At 31.9% G+C, this 13,746-nt stretch overlaps 1 protein-coding gene across 1 annotated transcript in view; it reads left to right on the top strand.

Moving 5' to 3' along the window:
- Positions 1-13,746, top strand: part of LOC111625934 — a 36,744-nt gene that overhangs the window by 16,891 nt on the left and 6,107 nt on the right. Inside the window, exon 2 of the mRNA XM_023369195.1 lies at positions 4,006-4,243. Within this exon, the coding sequence (XP_023224963.1) occupies positions 4,100-4,243 (144 nt within the window). The 5' untranslated portion in view covers positions 4,006-4,099. The remainder of the gene's footprint in view (positions 1-4,005; positions 4,244-13,746) is intronic.

The raw sequence follows: 13,746 nt of genomic DNA, 5'->3' as shown, positions 1-13,746 counted from the left end.
TAAAAACAAAAAATAAATATTGTTAATATATAGGATGGCCCAAAAGTCTGTCAACCGAGTTCACTGATTTTTGGGCCAACTTGCTAAACATTTGAATTGTTTGAAAGTTAATTAATCGTGTTATAATTTTAATTAATATATAAAGCTGTAATTCATTAACACAAATTTGTAAACAACAATTCTATTGGATGATTTAAATTTTATTTGAATTATTGAATCAATTATATTTTTGATATAATATTTAAGGTCATGTTTTTAATTATGTAACTATTAAAATCGATCAAATATCGCTTATGTATTTATATTTTTAAATGATAAACTTTGACATTAATATAAAAAACAAAAATTGTTAGTTATAAACTGTGAGAAAATAATAATAAGTATATTGATATAAACATTGACAAATTGTTGCTGTAAAAGCTTTACACATTTGATTAATCTTGTATAACATCAAGATTTTATAAACACTTACAATTTTAGAATGTTTGTGTATTACTTTTACATCCCAGATCACGATTATATGACTCATTATTTCAAATTTACATTTAGACAGTTCTATTGGATAATTCAAAATTTTTACCTTCCTGATTGGTTAATTTGAATTATTAATTAAAAAAATACATATGTTCTCCTTTCTGCAGATTTACTAACAATTACCCGATTTAATTTCTTATAATTTTACTTAATTCATATAATTTATAGTTATTATTTATAGAATAGAATAAATCTATTTTATAACGTTAAAAATAAAATAAAATATGCGGAAGATGTATTATAAGAGTAGCAGTTACTACCAGTTACATGGATATTGTCCTCACTTCGTTCTATCGATAAAAATTTATTATTGATCTGAAATATTGCACTTTTTTGTAAAATCAATTGAAGTTTAACGCTTTATAAGTGTATTAGCAATATGATATTTAGAAGAATCCTGAGTCCCCAGAGCAGTTAGGGTGGCAGCCCACCGTTGTAGGGGACCTAGGATTGCAGGTCGAGAAACCTCAGGAATTATTTGGGAGTCCGAATATGTCAGGTCTCTTTCCTCACCACCCGGCCGCTTCGTTATGGGCCTGACAGAATACAAAATGAACTTGCTAAAAATGGCCCTCCTAATGCCTACAGGGCGAAAAATATATATATAAATATATATGCTCTTTAGACTAAATCATCCTCAACTATATATATTATAAAGAGAGTGAAATCGATATACGATATACGATTTATGCATTAGATTACTAAATGACTTTAGCGATCCGTCCAATTCTATATGGATCTGGGTTCAAATTTCTTTTCTTATTATTATTATTTTTTTTGTTTATAATTCGATTTAGTATAAGTGAGGAATTAGTAACTCATTCCTCACTCATGCTGAACAATTCCATTGCCGGTCAGTCCATGTAGTCCATGAAAAAGTGAGCGACTCGATCTATCACGGATAGTATGACCAGTGGTTCTCTAGCAAATCGAATTTTGCCATATGACCTTATCGTGCTGTTCTCTTGTTTTGAATATGAACTAAATTATCATGAATTTTCAAGGATAACTATGGATTGAGACGTCGTTTCTCGTCTCTCATCTATTCTATGCGGTCCATTTACAATCCAAGTGTGTGTACAATAAACAGACGTGAAATTATCGTAACTTTCCAACGTAGTTTTTATGTTCTAAATGACCTCGAACATTGCGTGCCAGTGCATCATATAATAATGTTTTGTACTCTATAACAGAAAAATAAATAAAGTTAAACATAAATGCATTGATCATATTTACAATATTGAGTGAGGATATTTCAAAGGGAATGTATTTCTTAAGGGGCTGGAAAACTGGCCATATTTAAGTGTTAAACATATGAAAAAATCTCAGAAAACTGCATGTGATTAGCTTGTTGGTGAAGCGCTAATCCATGACTAACTTCATGGTGTTGTGCATGCAGACACTGGTTGGCCCACCCCTTTCTGAGTAGCTACTCTCAAGTTATACAAGTGTTGAACATATAAGATGAAACTCATTAAGCGACAATTTGAAAAATTGTGAACCTTTAAATTCCCACTGTCGACCACTGTCTGTTCTTCCTTAATTAATTTCGAGACCGGTATTAGATACTGTATATAAAAGTCGAAACCAGATATGGAAAGTTTTGGAGCAGGAAGACCCGATTAATTAACTTTACGAGTTTTCTAGTTTAATCGGAAGTCACGTGATTTCAATTCAAAAATGTTTCCCGAACGGAGTTACTTAGGGACCCATACGATTCTGATGTTATCGGATAAGTACGACGTACAGGAGTAAGACACTACTAATTAGAGATCGAGAGCATATATTTTGAATTCAATAAAGTGAAAAGATTAAAAGTTGCAGCCCGATATTGTCACGATGTCACAATAAATAATTGTATTATTTTTACTAATAAAATTAAAATAATTAAAACTAATTTTTATTAATTAAATTAATAAAGAAACATTCTACATATTGCATTTATTAAAAAAAAACGTGATAAAGGCCCTTTCTATTCGTCAGTCCATGCACACTCTCCATCGTTCTGTCTTCGCTACAATATAAAGGGTCCACCACTCCAAATTTCACCAAATAATATTAAATAATAACACTTATAGAGAATACTTGGAGTGCATATACTTTTGGCATCAAACTGACCCAAGATTACTTTGATTCTTCAAATTGTGTATACGAACGAACTACAGTATAGTGATTTGATTAATCTCTATTTGTGTATACAAACGCCATCTAGGATCAATTGGATCGCGATCAAAAAATTCCAAGCGGAGGATAGGATCGTTCGGATCAGATAAAAAGGATTTAAGATGGAGACCTCCATGATTAAAATCAAGCTTATAGTCAAGATGACAGCAAAGAAATATGTTTAACTGTCAACAATGAAAAGTATTTAAAACTTATAAATGGTAAGTAAAACATCAATATTAATTTAAATATTAAAACATCCAATAAACTGAGATGAAAAAATAATCATTAACTTTGTAACACTTGTCATCATTCGTCTCCTCCACCACAATCCACATACGAACTTCCTTTAGGTTAATTCCGACGCGGGATAAATTGATTCCCCCCTAACAGTCGGCCAGTTTACAGATATAGTTGTACCAAACATCCATTGACTAAAATAGATACACTGAAAAAATTAGTAAATACAGAACTCAGAAGCGCCCACGAAATAAAGCGCCTGTGAAGAATGGATGAAGTACGTATTGTGCCAGTACTCCTTTTTTGCATACCAAATACACTACACATGCTCGAAACATTAGATCTCCACAACAGCACAATGCGTCACTTTACTAAAGGCTGCCATGCTAGACACATGCTAGGAATTTCTTAAACACGTATATGCATCTGTGGTTAAACAGTTGTTTTCTGTAGTTTTGGTCCGGCATAGCACTCGGCATCTTTATATGCGACGTATAGGAAACATTCCAAAAATGCCATATAAAAATATAAACTACCTTTTTTAACAAGCCTATTATGGGTTCGGCTAGGCCCACTATGGGGCCGGGCGGTCAGGGACAGGCCCAACATATCCGGACCAATGTCTAATAAATTCATGGTGTTTTTCGACTTCATGGTGTTCAGATTCGATCATGTGTCCCCAGAGCGGTTGTCTGCCTTCCTAACCGCTCGGCCATCCGGCCGTCACCGATTACGTCTCTCAATATTTTCATCTATTACGTAATAGATTATTATAATTTGTAACTAGACACCCTAAACGAAGACCCTCCACCTCATATTAGTATCAGTAATATATCACCGCGTTAATTTACAGTTCCGAATATAAACGATATTTTGAAAAACCCAATATTTCGGATATCTAGTTTTATCTTTTGTAATAACGAAAGCGCCATCTTATACGTTGCATTTATTATAATTTTAACTAAACGGATTATAACTAATAATTAATAAATAATAATAATCCGTACGTTATATAAAAACTTTAAAAAGTTTTAAAAAATAAGATAAATTATCAATTATTTACACTAGGTGGCGGAACGACGACCACTTCAGTGTTTAAAGATGGCGATGTTTATGTGACAAGATGCACGGAGAAAGAAGCGAAACTATTTAAATCTATTTTATGAAAAATGGACTGAAAATGATGAGCTCGGTCTTACACTGTTACGAATTCCTTTTATTACAAAGACTCGACGAGGACGAAGATTTATGGAACGAGTTAAAGGAAAAGTTTTGCAAAGAGAAGGAACGTTATGTTAGGTTACAGGTACTTAACCATTTTAATCTGATTTATTACTAAAAATACCCTTAAATTCGCCCAAATTTATCACATTTATACATCAGACTCCATCCTTACTACATTAACAACAATAACCGACCTACAGACACTACATACAGGGAAAAATCAGGTTAATCTATAATAGCCTTTTTTCCCCCTTTATAACAGTAATTTCCTATAATAATTTGAGGCTGTGAAGCTTTAGTCTCATTGCTATAGATACATTTAACATCATTTCATAAATACGTGCAGACAGACAGACAGACAGACCAGCAACGGTAAACTTATCTCTTGCATGTGCTTTGATTGGCACAGTATGAAGATAATTGACTCATAATTAAAGGGATTAAGTAGCAATTAAATGTGGTATGTCCTTGAGTAGATTTAATTATATTAATGTGTTTAGTGCCGATTGCGTTTATTAAATCTTGTTACTCTGCTACTCTCTATAGCAAATTCTACATCGTATGGATTTACTATTATAAAACTTATTAAGTAATGCCTGGGTGGGCATGAAATTACTTTACTGTATGAACTTTAATATAAAGGTCAGTCTAGAGCAGGACATTTGTTTGTGATTCTCTCAATAAGTGCGTTAGCAGTATGCTGTTTAGACCGAATATTAATTTTCTAAATCATAGAGTGGCTTAAAAGTCAGGTAACCATACTCTGTTTTGTGTGTTCTAGATAAAACAAATTTAGAACATGCAACAGCTAGACACGTGTTTATTGAGATGTTTGGCTGCCTTTATAATGGTTAACTGGTTTTCGAGTTGCCGCGAAATGATACAAGTTTTATGCTTGTTACGTTAAATGGGGACGTCAGTGCTTGTTGGTTACTATATTATATGATTCCGGGTAATTTACAGTAATTATGTTGTTCTATTTTCATAATTATCAATAGAACATTTTAGTATTGTGAGTATAAGGCTATAGTCTCGAGATTTTGACTGGTTGTATATTCTAGATAATACAGTGCAACACAAACATTTGCATTTGGTAATATAATATTTGCAACTTAAAGTTTCTTCTGTAAATCTCCTCCTGGTGATGAGAGATTAGAAATCGTATTTTGGTTCTATATCCAGTTTACTGCATATTTTGACTTTAAATTAGATTAAAAGAGAGACAAAAATGTTTTTAATTCAGTATCTTGAATCCGTAGGTTACAATGATAATATTGAATCGAAGTAACAACACCCATTCTTCTATCTGATGATAATTGATAAGAATGTGTGTGTTATTAACTATTTATTGAACAGATAAACTTGCATTTATATATATAGTTTAACCTGATTATTTGCATATTGCAAATGAATATTTTGATACATTTGATACAGTTTAATATGTAAATGATAAATAGTTAATAAATTGAAGACAAAATCTATTAAAATCAATCATATTTTATTCACTTTGTCTTGAGAATAACACTAACGGTACTATTTTTCTTTTATTGGGGAGCAGTTGGAATTTTTCATATGTGCAACTCTCTTATTTTCCAGGCTGTTATACTTTCCAATACTTTCCATGTTATATATATAACATGTCTAGTTCAATCCTCTAGGTTGTTTACAAATCTGGATGTTTTGAGACCCCCTGAAACATGAACAGAAAATTTGACATGGTAACTTGTATATAAGGAGCATTGATAATATAAAATTTTATAGTATGGAACTTATGGGAGTGGTTTATAGAGGGAGGGTCATCTTTTGTGTTTCAGCTGGGGTAAGACTTAATGAAAATTTTATTTGTGTGAGTTTTAAGCTCATTTTTTACAAACTTGTCTCAACACTCAAAATTAAACCTTTTTGCCTTTTTTTTATAATAATAATAATTATTATTATTTAATAAAGTATGTTAACAGATGGCACCATTCAGAATTATTACTTTTCTGGCTGTTACAAAACACAGGAAGGTGTCCTAGGAAATTTTTCTAAAAAGGTGGGGGAAGCCCAAAAAAGCATAGATTTTGGGGAATGGAGTCCAACAAAATAGCATGTTGCTAACTTTTCCGGTGAAGTTCGGAAAGTTATGTAATTCATTGCTGGATGTATAATTACAGTAGACCCCTATAACACAGATTCCCATATGACGGCGAAAAGATTGTGACAGTATCCTCCTATAATTCGGTAAAACATCATCAGGCAGCCGAACTTCTTTCTGCTGTCCAGAGCCACGCTGCGGAGAGTTTAGGCAGGTAAATTGAGTTTACTATCGTCTGTACAGTATTATATATAAATTAGGTACTGTACATATAATTATATATTAACTTAATTTATTGTAACTTTATTATAATTATATATATACTTTCCGCTGTCCAGCACCACGCTACGGAGAGTTTAGGCGAGTAACTTGAGTTTACTATCGTCTGTACAGTATGTAAATTAGGTACCATAAGTCTAATACAGCACTAATTTTATACATTTCTTGTGAAAGAAACATTTCTTATTCAAAGGCCATAAAAATTATTTATATTAATGATGTCTCCAAAGTTCAACGAAGTTTTCGCAGAAAACTTACCAGAAATTGTGGCTGCTGTTTGGTGCGCTGCTCCGCGACAAAAACAAGCTTAAGCAATAGCGACGTCGAACGGTGCACACTCGGTAAGTAATCCTACAATTTTTTGTTTATAGCATAGTTTATACGGATTATTCCCAAAAAAATGTACGTATTTTGGAAATGTTGAGTCAAATTAGTCTAGGAATCGACTAATTTTATGGAAGAAAACCTTTCAAACAGCCGTAGTCCATAAACTTCACACATGTCGGGCTGTGATTGGCAAGGACTCGTACAAAATGGATTCATAGAGAACGGAACGTATCTACCGTGTTATAGGGGGGGTCAACTGTAAATAAAAGTTGAAGAAGCTGTGTGTTACTTAGTTTTAAGGATGAACTTAGTAAAGATATATTTATACTGCATTCCATATTGAAATATATATCTTATAGTTTCTGGGACTGAAAGTGAATAAAAGACAATATATTGGACCAAACCTGATGGGCCTATGTGCTAATAAATAATATCAAATAATACAGCTGGGGTAAAAGCTTAAGTTGAATGAAGGCTATGGACACATAGTCAACCCAGTTGGTGTGGTGAGTTACAATAGGATTATATCTTCTAAATTAATTAGTCTGGACATCTAGCAGAGTGGAGGATGGCAAACATAGCAGAATTCCGCAAACTTTGCCATCATAGTTTCACACAACTGTTGGACTAAATTGATCGTAAAGATGAAAACCTGCTACTCTGGGATTCGGGTTTGAGTCTAGGCCAGAAACTCGGGAACTTTTTGTGGGTGGTCTGTCCAGGATATGTAGGGCAACCTGGTCAGATTCGTGAGCCTGAAAGAAAAGCTCACAAGCTGGAAAGACCCTAATAATAAATAGTGTTAAATATTTGCTCTTCAGACACTCCTAATCATTATTTTTATCAAAATAATGTCATTTAATGCAGTGACTTTTAAAAAAAATATTTTCAGCTTAGTGTGCATGATTTTAAAAAATCTGGAGCATAAAAATTAAATAATTTATAGGTCAATATATATATAAAATTCTTTCAGTTATTTTAAAAAATGAACATAAATTTCATACAATTCTTCATATTATCTGCACTTCCTTTTCTGCATTGTTAATATAAGAAATTATTATTATTATTATATAGAATTGCAGGAAACATATCTGTTTATTGTTAGGAAAATAAAATAATGATTTATAAAAGGATTTAATCAATTCTTTGAGTTTACAAAGAATTACTTTTTAAAAAGTTGCTTCAGAGTGACCTTTAAATGCTTTGTGTTTATACCAGGCTGGCACTAAAGTCAGTTAACCAAACATTATTTTTAAAATTATTACAATCAGTTCTATGTAGCTATATGCTACTGTTTATTTGTGATTATTTACTTTTGACATTACTGTAGATAAAGAAATGTTATAGACTTGCTGTATTTATATTGGTTTTTGCTGTTTATAACTGCTATTTATACTAACAGAAACCAAATATAACAAAACAATATTACTTTTGATTGTCTGAATAGAACAGGAAAAATGCATCCCTTCTAACCTGGTATCATTTAAATTGTATAGAAATAGAGAAATTCTCAAAGAAACATGACTAGAACAATGCATACAAATACTTTTTGTTTTTACTGGTATACTGGATACATCAGTAAAGTGTTTCATTCCCTACCCTTGTTTCTTGGCAAATCAGGTAAGTTATGTGATTTATGATTACTTAGTGACCCTTCCACAGCCATTATTGGCATTTGATGTTAATCATTTATGTAATCTTAGCTAATTGAGTGTTTAATGTGCTATAATACTTTCCTACCTGTTAAGTATATAACATGGAAAAGTGTTCTTTAATAATTGTGTCAAATTTTGACACTCCGGGATTTTGCAAATCCCTACATTCTGAATCCCTCGAAACTCAAATTAATCAAAAACATGGAAAAAAAATTGCGTGTTGGCATTTATTTTGTTTAATATATCAGGATGGTATTAAGACTAAGAAACAAAATTTGGTGTGGTTACTTGTATATAAGGGACATCGATGCTATTGGAACTATATTTTATATAAATTATATGTATGTACAACTTATATGGGAGCTACAGTAAGAGTGTAGAACAGCTTCATGTGGCTTGCAAGCTGCAATTTGGCCACCTTGAGCACATATGGCAGAAACATTGTTACTTGATGTCAAGAGACTTGTTTAAGTATTTCACTTTTTTATTCAGATTTAAACATTTTTAGGACATAAATTCCATCATCAGAATTTATAAACAAAAAAAAAATGGAACAGAAACATCACATGCATGTTCTAAAACTTTTGACAATTGAAAGTTCAAACACCTGTTTTAAGAGTTCTATCACATGTTGGAACAGTTAAAGAAATAAACCAGATCAATAAGATGAACGGGAGCAAGTATCATGTCTCAAAACTAAGTTTGCCATCATCTGCCCATCCACCGTATTAGATTTTATTAGGAACAAAAACGATTACATACCAAAAGAACTGACAACTGGCATATACAAACTAAATACTACACAAACTCTAGGCCAACTCTACGTTTTATTACATCAGTAGCACTACTGCACACTAAAGGTTAGATTGGCAGAGCATAAGGAAGATCTCCCAAAGGTGAGAACTTCCACAGCCCTGGCAGAAAAATTGATCCCCATATGCCATACCACACAGAGATTGTTGTATCAAAACAAAATATTAATAATTAGAAATTAATTAATTTGGTATTAGATGTAGGTGTTAGGTTCCATCTCTTATCTAAATTAATAGTCATATCCATCACCAGACAGCTACTCCTCAGAATAGCTGACAAACTCATGGTCACATGATCATGGGAGCCTGTCCTGAATAAACAAGAAAAAACGAGATGTTAACCCATGAATTTGGATAATTAATTCTGTGAAAAATAATTAAGACAGTATCTGTTAATTACTGTCTGTTGTACTCCCCATTTTTAACAATTAAAACCTTCTTCTATCCTATGAGGATTGTTGCATTGTTGACATCAAGTTAATCTTCATATATGTTTTATTTAAAGTCAACATAAATTTTATTCTACATATAAACTAACCTCTACATAAATGCATCATTGAATTAGTAGGAAATGATGTAAATGGAAGCTGGAAACTGTGGTCATTTGCAAACAAGTGTTACATTTTTTCATAAGCAAAAGATTGCTACGATGTGACACCGCTCCCACAGATAAAACTCTGACATGGCAATGTGCAAATAATCATTGATCATCAGATAATCTTTTGAAAAATATTAGGTCAATGAAAGAGCAAAGAAGAGAATCATGGTATTGTTATACATCAAATGTAAACAAAATACTAGAGAACTTTATGGTAATATGCCTTCAGTTTCTTGCTGCCCCACATCCGACCATGGATTATTTCTTCATGGATTATTATTTGTTCAATAGCTAAGAGAGAATGGCAATATTGTGGATAATCTTCAAAGAGACCAACCTTGCATCATCCATATTTGTGAAACATATTTGCTTTTAATTTGGTGAAACACTGCAACTTTCTGATTTAATTTACAGAACATTATGCCTATTCATTAAACTAATCTCTGTTATGAAGTTTTATTTTACATGCAGAAACAATGAGTTTCACTTCTTTCTTCCAGAAGTTATCTTCTAAACTGATTAAGTTATTGCTTATTGTATAAATTAGAATAAATTATTTAACATGCAGAAACAATGAGTTTCACTTCTTTCTTCCAGAAGTTATCTTCTAAACTGATTAAGTTATTGCTTAAATTATAAATTAGAATAAATTATGTTATTCAAAAATACTTTCAATCTATTTTTATACGAGTTTGATTCAAAAAGTTTGAAAAATATTGAATTCTCTTGTTACGTATTTCAGTAAATTTGTTGTTCCAAAATTTGCATTTGATTTTAATTCAAAGCAGAAATATTTATACAATAGTTTAGAAAAATTCCTAAAATTTGATATTAATGCTGCTTTACACGTTTAACTATAGAAAAAAATTAATCTGTGATAAAAATATTATAAAAAAATGTCACGACGAATAACTAAAATAACGATATACTTGTATTGAAATTTAGATCTTGTTTCTTTAATTGTTCTTTTTGCTTGAAGCCGTTATTTTCCGGTAAAAAAAAAGTCGAATTTTTGTGTTTGTCGTTTTTATACTCAAAGTATTTTTGATAAAATCCAGTACCTTGACGCAGCATTCCAGTAGGACAACAGGGATATCTTTTTGTTTACTTCCTAATTTGATGTCATCAAATATTTGAATGTTGTTTTTCAAAGAAAACTACTGTCGTTTTTTAGTATTCTCGATCTTTTTCGTAAACTTAAGAACAAGTAAACTGTAGAGTAATCACATCAAAACGAAACTATAACCAAAAATTAAAATTAGTGTTGACAGTTGAAACCGACAGTTCATTTAATCTTTCCGGATTGTTTGACATCATACTCATTATTTACTAATAACGAACGATGTATGCATTTATATATTTTATTATAATGAAAGTATTCTTTCGTAAAAGACAGAATTTTTAGTACGTTAAACCGAAATGTTTGTACCGAAAATTTCGTTAAAGCGGAGATACTGACATTTCATTGTATTACTTTCATAAATATAGAATTATGTGATAAGTAATACATTATCAATTTTACAAAAAATTTACAATAAGTATATCAGTATATACATAAGATTTGGTAAGAACTTTGCATTATTTCCAATGTCGGGTAGCGCGTGCTCCTTTACTTACGTTTATTACAATGCAAAATTTTATCTTGTCCTAAACGTTCTTTCTTATGTAACAACACTTCTTAAGATCATCTTCCTGCTTAGTTTAATTTATNATAAACTACCTTTTTTAACAAGCCTATTATGGGTTCGGCTAGGCCCACTATGGGGCCGGGCGGTCAGGGACAGGCCCAACATATCCGGACCAATGTCTATTTTAATATATATGCTCTTTAGACTAAATCATCCTAAACTATATATATTATAAAGAGACTGAAATCGATATACGATTTGTGCATTAGATTGCTAAATTACTTTAGCGATTCGTCCAATTCTATATGGATCCGGGTTCAAATTCTTTTCTCATTCTTTTTATGTTTATAATTCGATTTAGTATAAGTGAGGAATTAGTAACTCATTCCTCACTCATGCTGAACAATTCCATTGCCGGTCAGTCCGTGTAGTCCATGAAAAAGTGAGTGAACGACTCGATCTATCACGGATAGTATGACCAGTGGTTCTCTAGCAAATCGAATTTTGCCATATGACCTTATCGTGCTGTTCTCTTGTTTTGAATCTGAACTAAATTATCGTGAATTTTCAAGGATAACTATGGATTGAGACGTCATTTCTCGTCTCTCATCTATTTTATGCGGTCCATTTACAATCCAAGTGTGTGTACAATAAAAAGAAGTGAAATTATCGTAACTTTCCAACGTAGTTTTTATGTTCTAAATGACCTCGAACATTGCGTGCCAGTGCATCATATAATAATGTTTTGTACTCTATAACANTATAAATATATATGCTCTTTAGACTAAATCATCCTCAACTATATATATTATAAAGAGAGTGAAATCGATATACGATATACGATTTATGCATTAGATTACTAAATGACTTTAGCGATCCGTCCAATTCTATATGGATCTGGGTTCAAATTTCTTTTCTTATTATTATTATTTTTTTTGTTTATAATTCGATTTAGTATAAGTGAGGAATTAGTAACTCATTCCTCACTCATGCTGAACAATTCCATTGCCGGTCAGTCCATGTAGTCCATGAAAAAGTGAGCGACTCGATCTATCACGGATAGTATGACCAGTGGTTCTCTAGCAAATCGAATTTTGCCATATGACCTTATCGTGCTGTTCTCTTGTTTTGAATATGAACTAAATTATCATGAATTTTCAAGGATAACTATGGATTGAGACGTCGTTTCTCGTCTCTCATCTATTCTATGCGGTCCATTTACAATCCAAGTGTGTGTACAATAAACAGACGTGAAATTATCGTAACTTTCCAACGTAGTTTTTATGTTCTAAATGACCTCGAACATTGCGTGCCAGTGCATCATATAATAATGTTTTGTACTCTATAACAGANCCCTAATAATTAATAGTGTTAAATATTTGCTCTTCAGACACTCCTAATCATTATTTTTATCAAAATAATGTCATTTAATGCAGTGACTTTTAAAAAAAATATTTTCAGCTTAGTGTGCATGATTTTAAAAAATCTGGAGCATAAAAATTAAATTTATGAAAAATGGACTGAAAATGATGAGCTCGGTCTTACACTGTTACGAATTCCTTTTATTACAAAGACTCGACGAGGACGAAGATTTATGGCTCTATAACAGAAAAATAAATAAAGTTAAACATAAATGCATTAATCATATTTACAATATTGAGTGAGGATATTTCAAAGGGAATGTATTTCTTAAGGGGCTGGAAAACTGGCCATATTTAAGTGTTAAACATATGAAAAAATCTCAGAAAACTGCATGTGATTAGCTTGTTGGTGAAGCGCTAATCCATGACTAACTTCATGGTGTTGTGCATGCAGACACTGGTTGGCCCACCCCTTTCTGAGTAGCTACTCTCAAGTTATACAAGTGTTGAACATATAAGATGAAACTCATTAAGCGACAATTTGAAAAATTGTGAACCTTTAAATTCCCACTGTCGACCACTGTCTGTTCTTCCTTAATTAATCTCGAGACCGGTTTTAGATATATAAAAGTCGAAACCAGATATGGAAAGTTTTGGAGCAGGAAGACCTGATTAATCGGAAGTCACGTGATTTCAATTCAAAAATGTTTCCCGAACGGAGTTACTTAGGTGACCCACACGATTCTGATGTTATCGGATAAGTACGACGTACAGGAGTAAGACACTACTAATTAGAGATCGAGAGCATATATTTTGAATTCAATAAAGTGAAAAGATTAAAAGTTGCA

This window comes from Centruroides sculpturatus, unplaced genomic scaffold, assembly GCF_000671375.1.
Source record: "Centruroides sculpturatus isolate CEXI.00-Female unplaced genomic scaffold, Cexi_2.0 scaffold448, whole genome shotgun sequence".
In the NCBI taxonomy this organism is placed as follows: domain Eukaryota; kingdom Metazoa; phylum Arthropoda; class Arachnida; order Scorpiones; family Buthidae; genus Centruroides; species Centruroides sculpturatus.
The sequence above is the reverse complement of the archived record's forward strand: the minus strand, read 5'-3'. Positions and strand labels throughout refer to the sequence as shown.